Below are 18,066 nucleotides of genomic sequence, written 5' to 3' on the forward strand. Positions count from 1 at the left end.
TCACAGTCCCTGGGCAACTGTATGAGGATTTCTGAAACCTCCCAAAGCCCCACACTGAACCTGCATGTCAGGGAGCGGAGCCTGGGAGCAGAGGCCATACTTTGAGAACCAAACGTCTAACTGGCCTCCTGCTTCCCCATCTTAAATCCACCCTCCATACTGGCTGATAGGGGGATCCTTCTAATGCTTTTTTTTTTTTTTTTTTTGCATTTTAGGGCCGCACCCACAACATATGGAGGTTCCCAAGCTAGGGATCCAATTGGAGATACAGCTGCCAGCCTATGCCACAGCCGCAAGCAACATCAGATCTGAGCAATGTCTGCAACCTACACCACAGCTCACAGCAATGCCAGATCCTTAACCCACTGAGCGAGGCCAAGGATCGAACCCAAAACCTCATGGTTCCTAGTTGGATTCGTTTCTGCTGCACCATGGTGGGAACTCCGGATCCTTCTACAATACAGCTCTAACTATATTATCCTCCTGCTTAACGCCCTGCCATGGCCCTCAGAGGCCATCAGGATAGACTCCTTAGCAAGCAAAGCCCTCTTGTCAGGCCCCATCTCTCACCTCCACTCATCTCACCCCAGGGTGGCCCAGTGCCTCCAAACTCCTCTGATTCTCAGCACACATCATCTATTTTCATCCTGCTCTGATTTTGGTCTTGCCATTCCCTCTGCCTGGACCAGCCTTTCCCTCTTCTCTGCCTGTTGCAACTCTATTCAACTACTCATGTTTACAAATGATGAATTAGAGGTTGAGAACAGTTTGTTGTCACCCAGCAAGTAAGGGCAGGAGCCAATCCACCGGACTCAGTGCTCCTGGTCTTACTGTTCACCAGGGGCTGTCATGGAGCCTGGGGGCGGCTGCGGGTCTCTCTTTCCCAGGCTCTGTTCACCTCCACTTGGGCCTGCCTGTCCATCTCAGACGGCTCATCCAGGACCTCCTCTTTCTCTCCCCCCAGCCGCCTGGGGCTGGGAATCCGGGGCCTGAGAGGAGGGAGGAAGGGAAATGGGATGGAGCCCAAGGGTAACCCGACTCCATGAGTGGGTGGCGGGGGGGCGGGGCACACCACGGGGTAGGGGGCTTGGAACAAGTCCTCAGGGAGCCCTTTAAGCCAAGGCGGGCAATGGGGGCTCCTCGAGGCGGGGGGAAGGTGCAAAGTGGAGTCCAAGGCCCCTCCTCGGCTGCCCCCTCCCTGCACAGCTCCCTCGCAACCCGAGCCGGGGGGCCTAAAAATAGCCCCCGAGGCGCAACCGCCGGCCGCCCCGGTGACCTTCTGGGTAGCACAGGCCGAAGGCGGGCGGGCAGCAGGAAGGCAGGGCGCCGGCCCCCCAGGACTCATCTCCCAGGGCAACGTCCCCCGGGTGCCCCGCGGCCGTCCAGTTCCAGCGTCCCCCGCAGCCCAACTCGCAGAGGCCATGCAGAAAGCCCGGGGCACGCGAGGCGAGGACGCGGGCACGAGGGCACCCCCCAGCCCCGGGGTGCCTCCGAAGAGGGCCAAAGTGGGGGCCGGCGGAGGGGCGGTGGCCGGGGCGCCGGTCTTTCTGCGGCCCCTGAAGGACGCGAAGGTGTCTGCGGGCAGCGACGTGCGGCTGCGGGTGGTGGTGAGCGGGACGCCCCAGCCCAGCCTGAGCTGGTTCCGGGATGGGCAGCGCCTGCCCCCGCCGGCCCCCGAGCCCAGCTGCCTGTGGCTGCGGAGCTGCGGGGCGCGGGATGCCGGCGTGTACAGCTGCAGGGCCCAGAACGAGCGGGGCCAGGCCTCCTGCGAGGCTGTCCTCACAGTGCTGGAGGTCGGAGGTAATGGGGCGGTGGGGGCCGAGCCTGGCGGGGAGGGGAGCTCAGAGGTAGAGAAGGGCCCCCTGGGCCCCCTGGGGGAGGTACCTGTTCCTCCAGCCTTTTCCCCAGGTGCCCTGGCTTCTCAGCTATGCTGACCCCCGAAGCGCCCATCAAGAGGCAAGTGCAGGGAGAAAGGGGTGTCAAGGTAGAGAGGCTCCCCACGGGAAGGTCAGAGGTCAAGGGTCAGCCTCTTGTAAGCAAAGCCTGAGCCCCCTTCAGGCCTCTCTGGGAATTCCATAGTGGGACCCCCCTAATTACCCTGTAGGGAGAGGCCTCCTGGGGAAACTGTTTTCATCAGCAATTATTTCATCAATTATTTCATCAGATAATTTGGACATGAGCCCCTTACAGGGGCCTGCATGTCTGAAGGAGGAGGGTCTGGCTGCCGTGTTGAGGGGATGGGTCAGAACTCTTTGCAGTCCATTGCTAAGGCAGGTTGGTGTGGTCAGCACTGGGCTGGTTGCAAGAGGCCAGTGAGTGGACAAGTATGAACAGGGTGCAGAGCATCAGAGGGTAGAGCTAGGATGGGGGGTGGGTGCCCCCAGGCATGTATAGAGGTGAGTGTCTGAGAATTCAAATGCAAGAGAGTTCCCATCATGGCTCAGCGGGTTAAGAACTCCATGAGGACGTGGGTTCAATCCCTGGCCTCACTTAATGGGTTAAGGATCTGGCATTGCTGTGAGCTGTGGTGTAGATTGCAGATATGACTTGGATGGATCCTGTGTGGCTGTGGCTGTGGCGTAGGCTGGCAGCTGCAGCTCCAATTCGACCCGTAGCCTGGGAACTTCCATATGCTGCAGGTGCAACCCTAAAAAGCAAAAAAAAAAAAAACAACCTACAGGCAAGCATGCTCGTGTGTACATGCCCATGTGTGCATATGCAGGTGCCTGTACAAGCTGTGCAGGGGTCTGATGCTACCAGCTGATGAGGGACAGGGTTTGTGGAGTTGGTATGGAAAGGGCATGAGCCATGCCTCCCTGAGGTTCAGAGGACATGGCAGGGCAGTGTTTGGGTCCCTGCCTGTGTGTGTGAGGGAGTGGTTGATGGTCCGAGGCAGAAGGGGAGGGGAAGGAGACGGGGCCCATTTCTCAGGGTCCCTCTGGGGCTGATGGGGTGGCCAGAGCTGAGTCTCCTTGGGTCAGTGTTAGGGCTTCCTTTTTGACTTCCTCAGTCCCTAAGCCAGTTCTTCTCTAGGCTGAAGACAGAGCCTCGGCAGACTGAGTCTTAAGAAATGGAATTCTGAGGAAACAGGCTGCAGCTGGGGGAGGTGGCAAGGAGCTTGGGGTCACCGAGTCCTGGACATTTTTGGGTTTTTTGTTTGTTTGTTTGTTTTTCTTTTTGGCTGTGCTTGTGGCATGTGGAAGTTTCCAGGCCAGGGATCTAATCCTTGCCACAGCACCGACAATGCTGGATCCTTAACCCACTGTGCCAGCAGGGGAACTCCTGTACTGGACATTTTCAAGAGGGAATTCTCACTTCGGCTGGGTAGTGTCAGGTAGGGGTACCTCCTTGGGGGCTGAGGAGGAGGCCCAGGGATGAAGGGAAAAGAGCAGCTGGAAGGCAAAGAAGGCCCCAGAGTGCAGCTGTGTCAGGAGCTGGAGCAGGGGCTCAGCCGCCCTCCATCAGCATCCCCACTCTCTCTATCCCTGCCCTGCCCACCTTCCTCTTCAGTGACAGAGAGGGCCAAGGCTGGCTTCTCTTGGTTGGCCTTACACCTGGCCAGGTACAGGCTTTCCCAGCCCCAGAGTCAGGGAGTGGGGCCTATCCTGGCAGAGTTCTGAGCTGGGGAAGGATTAGACTCTTTGCTCTTCCTCTTTGCTCTGCTGGCTTCTGGGGCAAAGGGGACTGAAACCAGAACAGGGCCCAAAAGATAGATTGATGAGAATATGACTGGGAGGACAGAGATACTGGGCAGAGAGAGGAAGCACTGAGAAGGAGCGTGGTGGTGCTTGTTTGGAGTCAGAAAGGACCACAGAGAACCGCAGGTTCAAAGGCTGCCTTTTGCAAGTGAGGACACTGTGGTCCAGAGCAGAGGAAGCGGCCATAACTAGCTGTCTGCCCAAGGAGAAACAGCTAGTTATGATCATCCCAGAACTAAGAACTTTGTCCTTTTTTTTTTTTTGCCTTTTCTAGGGCTGTTCCCGCAGCATATGGAGATTCCCAGGCTAGGGGTCGAATCAGAGCTGTAGCCACTGGCCTACACCAGAGCCACAGCAATGCAGGATCCAAGCCGCATCTGCGACCTACACCACAGCTCACGGCAATGCCGGATCCTTAACCCATTGAGCCAGGCCAGGGATCAAACCCGCAACCTCATGGTTCCTAGTCGGATTTCTACTGCGCCATGACGGGAACTCCAAGAACTTTGTCCTCTTGATTTGGGCTCTGGGGGCTTTTTAGCACTTCAGTTCTGGAGGGAGGAGAGAGAAAAGGGAGTGGGAGCTGTCTGCTGTACGGAGAGTAGGCCCGTTCTGGCCTTTCTGAAGATAAGCGCCGCCCAGCCTGCCTGAGTCTCCTAAAGTGTGGAGAGTGATAGGATGCTAGGGTCCCCAGCCCCTCCATTACCTGGGTGGCACAGTGGGCAGAGCTGAGCCCTGGCTGGGCAAACCTAGCCAGAGGCCAGAAGGATGGTCTCCAGGCTTCTCTGGTGGAACAGGACCCTGGGTGCTGGGGGACTGGATTGGGGACCTTTTGCCAGTCATGTTAAAACAGGAAAAGGGTTGCGCTGCAGCAAGTCACATCTGAGAAGGTTTTCATGCTGGTAACTCTCAAGAGCGGCTTTATAATGAAGATTAATTGGTAATAATTTCTAGTAGTAATTCATAGTATTATGAATAGCTACTATGCTGTAGTTGCCAGGCAACCTGCTATCATATCCTTTGCTGTATGACTTAAGTCCCACAGCAATCCTAGGGAAACTGAGGCCCAGAGGGATGAAGTGAAGCATCTCGGTTGTACTGATGGGAGGTGGCAAGCCAAGGCTGGAAGCCTGGGTCTGTTCCACTGCAAAGAACCATGTGCTTAACTACTACGCCCCTCCCACGTGACTGGCCTTTGCTTTGGTGATGTTGGGGGACTGACTGGGTGAGTCTGGCTTCCTCCTCTTCCTATTGGCCACCCTCCACCAGTCCCTGCCCATTGACAGGTCCTGGTCAGGGGCAGCTGGGCCAGCAGCTCAGCTTGGCTCAGCCTTACTCATGGAAAACTTTCCTGGTTGGGATCAACACAGGAGGACTTCAGGGTTCTCGAGGAAGCCCAGCCAGGACCTGGCTGCAGAGGGAAGGAGGCAGTTTCCTGGCTGGGATGGCTGCCTGGCTCGGCAAGACGGGGTGATGCTAAGGTTCCTGGCACTCCTGAAGTCTGAGATGTTGGCTCAGGGATGGAGGATGTTGGCGTGGCTTGGGGATGCTGGGGCCTTAAGACAAGTGGACTGCAGCTGGAGAGTTCGGAGAGTGGGAAACAGAAGGGTGGGATTTGGGGTGCAGAAATGAGGACAGAGGAGTTCCCGTCGTGGCGCAGTGGTTAACGAATCCGACTAGGAACCATGAGGTTGCGGGTTCGGTCCCTGCCCTTGCTCAGTGGGTTAACGATCTGGCATTGCTGTGAGCTGTGGTGTAGGTTGCAGACGCGGCTCGGATCCTGCGTTGCTGTGGCTCTGGCGTAGGCCGGTGGCTACAGCTCCGATTCAACCCCTAGCCTGGGAACCTCCATATGCCGCGGGAGCGGCCCAAGAAATAGCAACAACAACAACAACAACAACAAAAGACAAAAAGACAAAAGACAAAAAAAAAAAAAAAAGAAATGAGGAAAGAATAGAAATAGTGAAGATGGCAGAGGTGCAGGAGACTTGGAGAATGTGTGACATGTATAGAGCATCCGGTCTCATTTCAGTATTTAAACTTCTAACTCTCGGGTTACTGTTACGACCGTCATACATAGGAGAAAAGTGGGGCTCAGAGAGGGAGCTTACCCAAGGTCATGTGGCTAGGGAGGTGGCAGAGCCAGATCTAAAAGCCAGGTCTCCAGGTCTAGGACCACAGTGCCTGTCCTCAGAGAGAGAAGCTGAGGGCGGGGGCACAAGCAGGGTTTGTCATCATAACCATCCTTCCGTCAATGTCCCCAAAGCTGTCTTCTGCCCCAGTCTCCAAGACCAGCAGGCATTCCTCTTTCTCAAAACATCAGGCTCCCATGTGCCTGGGCTCAGGAGCCACGTGCCAATCGAGTGACCAGAACAAGCGCCACCCTCAAAGCTTGGGGCTTGTGTGGCTGGAGGGGGAAGCCTGCACTGCAGGGGAGGGGGTAAGGAGGAGAGGGCACAGCCAAGGGAAGACGCAAGCTGATGATGCTCGCCGAGTTTGGCATTTAGAAGGCTCGTAGCCAGGATGGTGCCAATCAGAAGGGCCAAAGGTCAACCGATGATAGTGGCCCATCCAGGGGACTTGAAGGCATGGAGAGGAGAGATTAGAGAGAAGGAGAGGCATCAGTTTAGCAAGGGCGAAGTGGGAAACATACCAGGAATGGCGTGGAGGGAGATGCTACCCTTGTCATCTTTTTCACCTGGAATGTGCAGAGGTCCAGATGCAAAGCCACAAGGAAACAAGTATGGAGCTGGGACTGGCTAGTGAAGCATGTCCCATCCCATCATGCCAAGTCCGACTCAGGGAGAGGAGGAGGGGGCAGAACTGGAGAAGTGGGGAGCCCTGGGAGGCAAGAAAGGGAAGAACAGGCCATAAAGTCAGCCAGGACCCAGGCAGGAGAACTTTCCTGAATCCAGGCAGGCCCTCCCAGGAAGATGCCAAGTGGAAAGTGAGACAGTCACTTCTCCAGCTGTTTCTGGAAAGGGGTCTGGGTCAGGAGAGAAGGGAGGAAGGCTGGAGAAGGAGCTGCTCCAGGAAGATGTACAATCCCCATCGCCACCACCCCTCATCCTCCCCGGCTCCAGCTCTGTCACCCCCTCCCATGTGCATTGAGTGTTCCCCCCCCATGTGTATTGAGTGTCCCCCTCCATCCCCGTCCCTGTCCCCGTGCTTGTCACTATGCTGGACACTTGAGATTTATAAGGGGAGGCCATTCTGGTGAGAGTACTCAGGTTATATGCAGTAAACATAATACATACGTGAAAATTAAATAATACGTCAGAACACAGAGCAGGGTGGGCAGGAGGAAGGACCAGAGAAGACTGAACTGAGGCAGGAAAGAGAGGAGAGCGGGTATCTGGCTCAGAGGTGGGTGTGCGTAAGTGCTGAGACATGGCATGATTTGGGTTTTTCTTTCTCTAAGGGGAAATGCTGGCAGGGCAGAAGGTGGAAGTCTGGTTTGGGGAAATGACAGGGGGGCCCAGCTGCCCAGCCTTGGAGGGAGTTGGGGGCATCCTGGGGCCGGCTGGGGGAAGCCCACCTTGAGAGCCTACCCCAGGCCAGCCCTGTGTGGGTGAGCAGCTCAGGCCCCGTGCAGGAACCCAGAATCTCATGGGCCTCTCCTCAGCCCAGCTGTCCCATCACTCACGCCTGCTGCCCATTGGTTATTTTTGCTACGGAATGTGCCAGCCCCTCGGATTCTCCTGGGGAACAGGGGCTCAAGTTACCCCCTCTCCTCAGCTCCCCCATCTGTGAGTGGGTGTGTTTGGGGGTGGGCAGGGAAAGCGCCGGTGCGTGGCCACAGTCCTCTGGCTGGAACTGACATGGACACACACGTGTACCCTCTCGTTGCACGGCCCTCAGCGTGGGTCTGTAGGTGCAACCTCTGCTTCTGGGGGTCTGGGAGACAAGACCACCTGTAGGCACCCAGAACGTAAAAGACATGACCTCAGACTTTAAATAAAGGGCCACAAACTCTTACAAACTCAAATAACTTCAGGAGCCAAGTAGAAACAAAATGATCAGGGTGCTGTTGTTAGCAGCAGAATCTGAGCGTGCATGCTCCATTTACAATATTGTGCAGCCCGAACCAAACTCATTCGTTGGCTCTGTATTTATTTTGGACCCATGCTTTAAAGAAATTAAATTAGGGGGACCCGGTGACGCATTTGCACATGAGGCTTTATGGCACAATGGCCAGTAACTCGGCCACAGTGCCTGGGTTAGAACCCCAGCTTTCCCATTTATTGGCTCTGTGACCTTGGGCAAGCAACCTCTCTGTGCACAGATTAAGGGAGTTCATTCATATTAAGTGCTTAGCACATTGATCAGTACCTACTAGGCATGCCCTCGGTGTTAATGGCAATGATTTAGTCGTCACATCTCAGAAACCAAGATTGACACGACTTGTGCATTCTGGGGTGGGAATTCGGATCTGGGGCACACGCGGGCACAGAACCCGCGTGGCTTTGGCTACATGATAGGACCTCTCTGAACCTTAGACATCTGCCAATTTAATGGAGTCAGTTCATAAGGGTTTCAAGCTCACGGGGTTGTTGTCGATGATGGAACATTTATAAAGTATGTGGCACTTAGTAAATGCTTAAGAAACTTAGTTATAGGGATTGTTGGCGGTGGGTATGTAGAGTTTTGTGTGGGCAAAACGAGCACGATACCAAATGTGAGGAGGACAAAAACGTTTGGTGAGCGCGCTTATCTCTGAATGAGATAGCGGGTCGTATTTGGGAATAATAAAAGTGGCACTTTAGCTCGTGTGTGTGTGTGTGTGTGTGTGTGTGTGTGTGTGTGTGTGTATGCCAGGGTGCAAGGGACAGAGTATGGAACTCAAGGGCTCTCTCTGGCTTTCCAGAGTGGCCCGGAGACTTTTGCTTTCTGGGTCCTTGTCACCAGGAGGACCCTTGCCCTGTGTGTGACCTGGGCGCCCCCACCCGGCGCCGTGGCCCTGCGGAGAGTTGGGCACTGCCTGGCACCGCGAACGCGTGCGCATGTTTGTGGAGTGAGCCAGTGGAGATGCGGCTGACCTTCCAGAGCCGCCCCGAGGGAGGCGGGAGGGGGTGGCGTGGACGCCCGCTTTAGGCGGCCAATGAGAGAGGGGCCCGAACTCTCCTAGGGGCCACGGCACCCTCCTCTGTGCCTCAGTTTCCCCATGTGCCCGGGGCCTGGGAGGCAGATGCAGGGTGGGGGGGCCGAGAGGAAGGTGATCGCCGCCCCAGGGTGCGCAAAGGAGCGGACGAGGGAAGGGGCGCCAGGTGGGGTGCGGGCTGGCGGGGGAGGGGCGGGCTCCGGCCACCGCCACCGCCGCCGTCGTCGCCGCCGCCGCCGCCGCCGCCTTCCCCCTGCCCGGGCTCCCGCCGCCCCGAGGCTCCTTCCGCCACCGGCGCCGGCCCCCGCCCGCTCCCCGCCTCGCCCCCGGCCCCGCCTCCGACTCCGCCCCGCCCCCGCCGGTCCCCTCCTCGCCCGGCCGCCAGCGCGGCCCCCTCCCCCGCCATGAAGAAGCTGTGGGTGAAGAAGCGTTTCCAGGTGAGGGCTCCGGGGGCGGGCGGCGCCGGGAGGGGGCAGGAAGGGCTGGGCGCCCCGGAGGGAGGGCGGGTCGCCGCGGCCGGGCCCCGGCGGGGGGCGCCGGAGCCGCGCCTGCCCCACCCCGGCAGCCCGGGCCCCGGGCTGGGCGCGCTCCGGGGGGCTCCTCGGCCTGCGTCGGGCCCCTCCCCGAGCTCCAGGGCAGACCCTCCCAGCGTTCGCGATTCCCCGCGACCACCCGGGAGGGCCCCGCGGCAGCCCTCGGCGTGGAGCGCCCACGGGCTTCCTTGCCATCTCTTCTGCTCTCGCCTCTGCCCAACCCCGGGCCCTGGCTCGCCCCAGCCCCCCGCTCTGGAGCCTTCCATCTTCCGGAGCTCCCGAAAGCAACGCGCAGGGATCCGCGCTGAGCTCAATGCATTCCCCAAGCCCTGCCCTGTCCTCCGCGGACCTGGGCCTCCTTCCAGCCTTCGTGAGGCTCTGGCCCTTTGGGGGACCTTGCCCTCTGCCCCCTCATCACCCTCCCTGCCCGCTTGACACCTATCCCAGGTATCTGTCCTTCCCCCCAGCAGAAATCTGTGTCCTCCTTCCATCTCCTAGTCATCCAAGCATCCCCCCCCCCCCCCCCCCGCTTCACATCAGTCAGCCTCTATCCTGGGGGTGCCGCTCAGGTCACCGGTCCTCTGTCCATTACAAGTCGCAGCGTTTTGACCCTTAGTCCTCTTCTCCTTCCTCCCCTGCTCCTCCCTAGAGCCGAGCTGGAGCTCCAGCTGGGAGGGCTGACAGGCAAGGAAGAGCAGAGACATTCCCTAAAGGGGAAGCTAGATGCCCTGGGTCTCTGTCCACAACCCCCACCCCCGGTGGCCCCTGGAATGAGCTTCTGTTTGATCTAGAGGTTTGCGCCAGAAGTATAGGAGCGAGCCTTCCCCTCAACAACTCATTCTGGCTTTTCTCTTTCAGAAAACCGGCCACTCCCGCCGGGCCTTTGGCAGACTCACCCATGGTGCGTGGACCATGGGCTCTCTGCTCCAGCCCATGAGCACTCCTCCTCCTGGTCCATGTCCCTCCATGAGGCACCCAGGCCTTGAAGACAGCCCATGAGATGGGGGAACCCCACATGCCCACACTCACCCACCCACCCACCTAAGAAAGCCCCTCGTATCATATAGCAGAGAGAGGACCTAGCAGTGGGGGTGGCGGGTCACTGGCACATCCCATCACGGGCCCGGACTTACTGTTCTCCATCTGTGGGGCCAGGCGGGTGTGAGATCGGTGCCATGCTCTGGCAGCCAGTCCATGGCTCTTGCTTGTCATGGCACTCAGGGAGAAACTGAGGCACAGACCCTGCCGGAATCGGGGAAAGTTAAAAAATGTGCCCAGGGAACTTTGCTCGTAGCTTGACCACTGGGCATGTTTGAGGGCCATTCAGCAGTAGACGAGAGGGACTGGGAGGAGGGTGCCTGTCACATCATGATGCACAACAGATGAGGAGGTTTGAGGTCCAAGCACAGTGCAAATATTCTAATAGAGGGTGGGCCTGACCACTAATGGGGGGCCTGGGTCTGTGGCTGGGCCAAGCCCAAGCAGGGGTGTGTGTGTGTGTGTGTGTGTGTGTGTGTGTGTGTGTGTATACACGTGTGTGGCCAGCGAGAGCACCAGTGAAAGTGCCAAGGTACAGAATCACTGGGTGGTTGGAATAACCCACCAAAGTGCATGGGCTCCCAGGGGGAGCCCACAGGCAGTCAGTGAATGAGAGATGCTTTGCCTATCCCAGGTGTCTCCCCCCCACCACCTCAATCCCATCCCCACAGGATGTCTCTGGGCACTGGGTAGCCTCATGGTCCCTCTGTCCTGCCTGCCCACCATCCCTACCCCGCAAACGCTCTGATAACAGTCTGTCCATGTCTCTCTCCTGCTGCTCCTATGGAAGCGAAGTTTTCCGCTCCTGCAGAAAGCAAAGTTACGGTAGGAAACTGGCTCCTGCCCTAGCCCTCCATCCCCCACTTCCCTGCCCGACCCTGGCCTCTCCTCACCCTGCCTCAGCTGCACCCTGATGTGTTCCGGCTGGTTTGGGGTGGAGGACAGGCTGGCCCTGCGGCTGGTCGAGTGCCCTGACAGTACGACTCTGAGGTGACTCCCCTTTGTTCCTGGGGTACCGAACCCATATTGTAGAGCTTTGAAACCTAGGACCTTGCTTGAGGGGGGGGTGTCTGCACAGAACTTAAAGCACTCCATTGACAGGGGAGGAGGGGGAGGGGCTGTGGCCCTGCAGTTCATAAAGTGGCCAGGAGGGGGTACTGTAGGTAGCTTTGAGGGCACTACCAAGGAGGCAGGGGCGAGGAGCCAGGGGCCTAGAGATGGAGCTGGGGGGACCGGCACGGGAGGGGTTAGCCTGAGCTGCCCAAGATGGGCAGCGGGATGTGGGGAGCAAAAGGAGGGGAGGAGATAGGTGCTGGAAGCCCTCCCGGTGGTGATCCGGAGCCGGCTGTGGAGGAAGCAGGAGGTGACAGAGGGAAGAGTTGGAGGCAGAGGGAGCAGAGCCCTGCCCACACAGACCCCTTCTCCTCCAGACTCGGAGACGGGCGAGGATGACATCAGCGATGTGCAGGGGACCCAGCGCTTGGAGCTTCAGGATGACGGGGCCTTCAGCACCCCCACGGGTGAGCTCTCTGGGGCGCTCTCAGAGCCAGCAGGCAGCCTGCCCACGAGAGGTGCCTCGCTTCACCGTGCTCCTTTCTCTAGGGGGCTCCGACACCCTGGTGGGCACCTCCCTGGACACACCCCCGACCTCCGTGACAGGCACCTCAGAGGAGCAAGTGAGCTGGTGGGGCAGCGGGCAGACCGTCGTGGAGCAGGAAGCGGGCAGCAGGGGTGGCACCCGCCACCTCCCGGGCAGCCCAAGGCAAGCACAGGCAACCGGGGCCGGGCCACGGCACCTGGGGGTGGAGCCGCTGGTACGGGCGTCTCGAGCTAATCTGGTGGGCGCAAGCTGGGGGTCAGAGGATAGCCTTTCGGTGGCCAGTGACCTGTATGGCAGCGCCTTCAGCCTGTACAGAGGACGGGCGCTCTCGATCCACGTGTAAGTAATGGCCTCACCTGGGCCCGCACTGTCCCACCTCACCATGCTGTCCTGCACTGCCCCTCACCGCTCGTCCGCCTCCACCCCATGTCCCCGGCGCCATCCATCCTTCTGTGCACTTCTTCACCATCGCCCCCCCCCCCGCTTCTACTCCTGGCCCCAGCTACCCACTCTTCTTCCCACATGGCTCCATCCTCCTCCTGTGCCATCACCACCCACATCCTTCTGCTCCCACCTGTCCTGGCTCACTGTGCCATCTCCATGGTCTCGTGGAGCCCTCTCTCCCTTCCTTGTCTCCTCCAAGATCTCCAGTCTACCCCGGGGCCCTCTCCCTCCTTGCCCATTCAGGCTCCAGTTGTCCCCAGGATCCCCCCCCACCCCACCCCCCGCCTCGGGGGCCCCCTCCGTGCCTGCTGTCTCAGCAGCTGCTGCCTTTTCATCTCTCTGCACATTCCTGTTCCCATGTGGGCCTTTTTCTGGGAGGAACGGAACCTTTCCGCGCAGCAGCTCCCGGGAGAGCAGGCGGGAGCAAGACCACAACCAGGAGACAGAAGAGAGCGAGGTGGTCAGGGGGTAGAGGGAGCCAGGGGCCTGGGAAAGGCGGGGGTAGGGGGCGGGGGCAGGGAGGGTTGGAGATGGGGCTGGGGTGGAGGCAGAGGGCTTGGAGTGGTGGAGGTGGGGGCATGTGAGGATCTTGTGGGAAACGCCCGCCCGAGGGTGGGGTTGAAGGTTGTCCTGGTAGGGGGTGGTGAGGAGCGGAGGTGTTGGAGTGAAGCTTTGGAGCCATTTTTGGAGATTTGGGGCTGGCAGACACGGCAAGAAAGGAGTGCTCTAGTGGAAGAGGGGAGTGGCTGCTGAGAGAGGTATTGGGGGGCATTTGGGGAGCTGAGGGGGCCTGATTTGTGATGGGCATGGTGTGCGTGGGGGGGGAGGAGAAAGAAGGGGCCCAGTGCGGGGAGGTCTTTTCGAGGGTGGCTGAAGTGGCTAGAGGTAGGCAGGGGAGAGGCCTGGGGCAGGCCCGCGGAGGCGCCTTTGCTTTATCCGGTTGACGGTAGCCAGGCACTCCCGTGCCCTGGACTTGCCTTTTCCTTCTCTGCCTTTCTTTGCCAGGCCTCAGCCTGAGCCTGGGGTTGCTATGGCAACTTCCGAGGAACCCATTTCCTTAGTGATGTCTGTGGTACAGAAGCTGGCCTAGCGCTCAGAACTGCCAGCAAGAGGCCTGCTCTGCTGTCCCCAGTTTATCTCCATGCCTCGCCCAGCTCCCACAGGCCATTCCTCGGGGACTTTGATGTCCCTTCCCTAGAGGAGACTCTGTCTCCCAGCAGGTGGCTGGCTGAGATTGCATCTTCCCTTGTCCCCAACCCCCAGTCAGAGGCGAGGTCTCACTCTAGGCAGTGACCCAGGTAGTTTAAAACATCCTGACACCTGGGGCGCCCCTAGAACTTCTGCTCGTGGCTGGTACCCTACTATTTCTCCTTCCTTCTGTGCCCCCAGAATCCCAGAAATTTTGGAGGGAACAAGGGCTCAGGTGTCAGACTACCTCGGTGTTTCTTTCTTTATTTTTTGGCCACGCCTGTGGCACGTGGAAGTTCCCAGATTGAACCCGCACCACAGCAGCGACCCAAGCCGCTGCAGTGACAACACCAGATCCTTACCCTGCTGTGCCACAGAACTCCCTACTGGCATTTTTAATTCTAGCACCAACAATTTCCTAGCTGTGTCACTTTGGAAAGGTATTTCGCCTCTTAAGCCTCAGTCTCTTCACCTGTAAATAGAGATGGTAACAGTCCTAGCTCAGGGATTGTTGTGAAGATTAAATGACTCAATGCATTTTAATCATTCAGTACAGGTTTGGCACACAATAAGTACTCAGTGAGCTATTTCATAAATTTTTATTAAGCTCTAACGTGTCAGGTATGAAGCTAATATCTCAGAGCCCTTTTCTTGTTAATCGCTATGTCTGATGTGCCCCCAAGTGTTCAGATGGGGGAAACCGAGGCCCAGCTCTGAGGCACCAAAGGTCTGGAGGTGAGAGAGGCCCCCTGGGCTGAGCAGCTCTCCCCTCCACCCTGCTCTCCTCCCACAGCCACTCTTCACAGCCACAAAGCAGTGATTTCGAAGCTAAGTTAGTTCTGAGCATACCCCTATGGGGAGCTTGTGTGTTTCTCAGGGCGGTTTCTAAGCACTCAAGGTAACTTTCCCAGGGGCCAGACAAAGTCAGAGGCCTTTACTGGGGGCAGACTGATCAAAGGGAACAGGAGCCCGGGTATCCTTGTCTCCCACCCGAGGGACCCCAGCTGCTACTTGCTGCGTCCTGTCAGTACTGGTGAGGGGCTCAGGGCTGAGGAGGTGCTAGGCAGCCCCAGGGATAAGGGCCCTGCTCCTGAAAGACTTGTGTCTCTTCTTCCGGGGGCCACAGTGAAAGGGGTATGTCCTGCTTTGGATGGGCAGGGCTATGGGGGCCAGGTGGGGACAGGAATGAGTGGGAGGCTGCATTCCTGAGAGGGCCCCTCCCTGTCCAACCTTCCTGCCTTCCCTCACCACTTCATCCTTCGGGTCCCAAATCTCATTCTTTTCTCTCCCACCCCTCAGTTCTGTTTCTGCTGTTTCCCAGCTTCCAGGGCTGGGGGGAGGGGGCTGGCCAGAGCCCCTGGGGCTGCGTCTGTACCTGGACCCAGCCACCCGTCCCATCTTCCCCGGGCCAGAGCCGCCGGCCTCTCCCCAGCACCTGCTCTGGCTGTGCCTTCCTGGTGGCGGGGAGGGGGCGGAGGGTCTGGCCCATGTCACCCCCAAGCCTTCCCAGCATGTTCACCGCCCAATTCCCGCCACAAGCCGAAGGTCCTGGAGGGGAGCCGCCTGAATTTTCTGCCCTTCGTCTCGGTCCTGCAGCAGCGTCCCTCAGAGCGGATTACACAGGGAAGAGCCTGACCTGCAGCCTCAGCCGGCCAGCGAAGCCCCCCGTCGCCCGGCCCTGCCGCCTCCCTCCAAATCCGCGCTACTGCCCCCACCGTCCCCTCGGGTGGGGAAGCGGCCCCCGCCGGGACCCAGCGCCCAGCCCTCGGCCACTCCCACGCCGCCCCACCGGCGCACTCGGGAACTGGTGCCGCCCGAGGACGCCGTCGCCGAAGAGAAGCGAGGGAAAAAGTCCAAGTCGTCGGGGTCCTCGCTAGCGGGCACGGCGGAGTCCCGGCCCCAGACACCCCTGAGCGAGGCCTCGGGCCGCCAGTCGGCGCTGGGCCGCTCGCCGAGGCTGGTGCGTGCCGGCTCTCGCATCCTGGACAAGCTGCAGTTCTTCGAGGAACGCCGGCGCAGCCTGGAGCGCAGCGATTCGCCGCCGGCGCCGCTGCGGCCCTGGGTGCCCCTGCGCAAGGCCCGCTCGCTGGAGCAGCCCAAGTCCGAGGGCGGCGGACCGTGGGGCACGCCCGGGGCCTCGCAGGAGGAGCTGCGGGCGCCGGCGGGGAGCGTGGCCGAACGCCGCCGCCTGTTCCAGCAGAAGGCGGCCTCGCTGGACGAGCGCACGCGGCAGCGCAGCCCGGCCTCCGACCTCGAGCTGCGCTTCGCCCAGGAGCTGGGCCGCATCCGCCGCTCCACGTCTCGGGAGGAGCTGGTGCGCTCGCACGAGTCCCTGCGTGCCACTTTGCAGCGCGCCCCGTCCCCTCGAGAGCCCGGCGAACCCCCGCTCTTCTCCCAGCCCTCCACCCCCAAGACCCCGCGGGCCCTGAGCCCTGTCGCCGCCCAGCCGCCCCCTCCGAGCGCCGCGGGGAAGCCCGGGGATGAGCCAGGGAGGCCCCGGAGCCGCGGGCCAGCGGGCAGGACGGAGCCGGGGGAAGGCCCGCAGCAGGAGGTTAGGCGCCGGGACCAATTCCCGCTGACCCGGAGCAGAGCCATCCAGGAGTGCCGGAGCCCGGTGCCGGCCGCCACCGCCGATCCCCCCGAGACCAGGACGAAAGTCCCCCCGGGTCGCAAGCGGGAGCCCCCGCCGCAGGCCGTGCGCTTCCTGCCCTGGGCCACGCCGGGCCAGGAGGGCGCTGCTGTGCCCCAGACCTTGGAGAAGAACAGGGCGGGGCCTGAGGCCGAGAAGAGGCTGCGCAGAGGGTCTGAGGAGGACGGTCCTTGGGGGGCCTGGGACCGCCGAGGGGGCCGCAGCCAGGGCAGAGGTCGCCGGGCCCGGCCCACTTCTCCTGAGCTCGGTAAGGCCTCGGGGAGGGTAGAGAAGGTGCTGAGACCCCAGTGGGAGAGCGTTTGGGAAGAGAGGGTGCGATTTCCCAGGGGCAGCAGGGACCCAGGTTCCCGCCTGAGCGAAGGATTGTGAAAGTGTCTTGTGTAGAACCTGCCAGCTGGGGAGGCAGAGCGTGAGAGTGCTTTGATGGAGACTGCATGGCCCTGAGGTTTGAGCAGAGACCCGGTCCGCTGTGCCTGCCCTAGGCCTGCTGGGCTCAGTAGCCTGCTGAGCAATTGGGTCAAGAACCTAGTTCCCGTCGTGGCTCAGTGGTTAACGAATCCATGAGGTTTCGGGATCCATCCCTGGCTTTGCTTAGCTGCCCCGTGAGCTGCGGTGTAGGTCACAGAAGCGTTTCAGATCCCACGTTGCTGTGGCGCTGGCCTAGGTTACCAGCTACAGTTCCAATTAGACCCCTAGCCTGGGAACCTCCATATGCCATGGGTGCAGCCCTAGAAAAGATCAAAAAAAAAAAAAAAAAAAGAACCTAATGTTGCTTGGAGCTACTGGTGGAAACTTAAGGAGCCCCTGCGCACCCTACCTCTCTGTGGGGAAAGGGAGGGAAGTCTGGCTAAGTAAATAATTGGTTAGGGAATTCCCTGGTGGCTCAGAGGATTAAGGGTCCAGCAACGTCACTGCTGTGGCTTGGGTTACTGCTGTGGCATGACTTCAATCCCTGACCCCGGAACTTCTGCATGCCTCAGGTGTAGTCAAAAATAATTAATGATAATATGATAAATGATTGGTCAGGTTTTTGTTACAGGTGAGCTTTGGTTCAGCCAGCTCTCAACTCTGACCTCCTCATCCTGGCATCATCCCTTGACTCATTGTGGCTTCTAAGATCTGACCCCGCCTCCCTTTGGCCTCCTCTTTCCCATCCTTGAGTCCCCACCCTGCATGGCTGAGCTGACTCTGGTCACATGGCAGCCTGTGTGTTGTCCTTCAGTCTTCCCGTGGGTGGTGGCCAGTAGCCAGAAGGCCCCTGCCCCTGACTCTGCTCAACTGAACATCAGCTTGGGGCTCAGTCCTGGAGCGAGACAGGGGAAGCCATCCTCGGTTCGCTCCCACCCCTGCTGCTTCCCTAGGCCAGATACCTCTACCCACAGTTCCCAGGATGCTCTGTCAGTGTTTTTGGTTGCAGTTACCACCTTGTATTTTTTTCATCACATTGTTTTTCCCTTAGTGTTACTGCCTCAAAATCTTTAGAGATGATAAGACACCTGTTCATCTTTCTGCTAGCCGCATTATTGGGTATCCACAGCTATGTCCCAGGCATTGTGTTAACTGGGCACTTAGGAATGTCACTTTATTTTAATCTGTATGCCAGCTCTGCAAGATGTTGGGTGTCATTTATCAGTTCCATCTTACAGATAAAACTGAGACGTGGAGATTATCTAATTTGCCCAAGGTTACATAGCTAGAAAACTGTGTAATTGGGATCCTCACTGCTCTTTTGGCTGCATCCGCTGTGCTTTGTCTAGCTTATAGAATGTCAGAGTTAGAAAATACCCAGAGACTGGGAGTTCCCGTCCTGGCAC

The 18,066-nt window shown here is 59.2% G+C and overlaps 1 protein-coding gene across 6 annotated transcripts in view; it reads left to right on the forward strand.

Moving 5' to 3' along the window:
• The first annotated feature begins 1,273 nt into the window (after positions 1-1,273).
• SPEG (striated muscle enriched protein kinase) overlaps positions 1,274-18,066 on the forward strand; it is a 58,725-nt gene continuing 41,932 nt past the window's right edge. For 2 of the 6 annotated variants that reach the window (XM_021074879.2, XM_085000511.1), the window contains exons 1-4: positions 1,274-1,800; positions 11,801-11,890; positions 11,973-12,309; positions 15,199-16,499. In XM_021074879.2, coding sequence (XP_020930538.2) covers positions 1,422-1,800; positions 11,801-11,890; positions 11,973-12,309; positions 15,199-16,499 — 2,107 coding nt within the window. In that variant the 5' untranslated portion in view covers positions 1,274-1,421. Of the gene's footprint in view, positions 1,801-9,195; positions 9,237-10,190; positions 10,234-10,984; positions 11,196-11,800; positions 11,891-11,972; positions 12,310-15,198; positions 16,500-18,066 lie in introns of those variants that run through there. The other 4 variants (XM_085000515.1, XM_085000513.1, XM_085000512.1 and 1 more) reach the window with 4 other exon arrangements.

This window comes from Sus scrofa, chromosome 15, assembly GCF_054392235.1.
Source record: "Sus scrofa isolate SSC_HxYL_T2T_F1_AM1 chromosome 15, Sscrofa_HxYL_maternal_Yorkshire_Landrace_v2.0, whole genome shotgun sequence".
Taxonomy (NCBI): Eukaryota; Metazoa; Chordata; class Mammalia; order Artiodactyla; family Suidae; genus Sus; species Sus scrofa.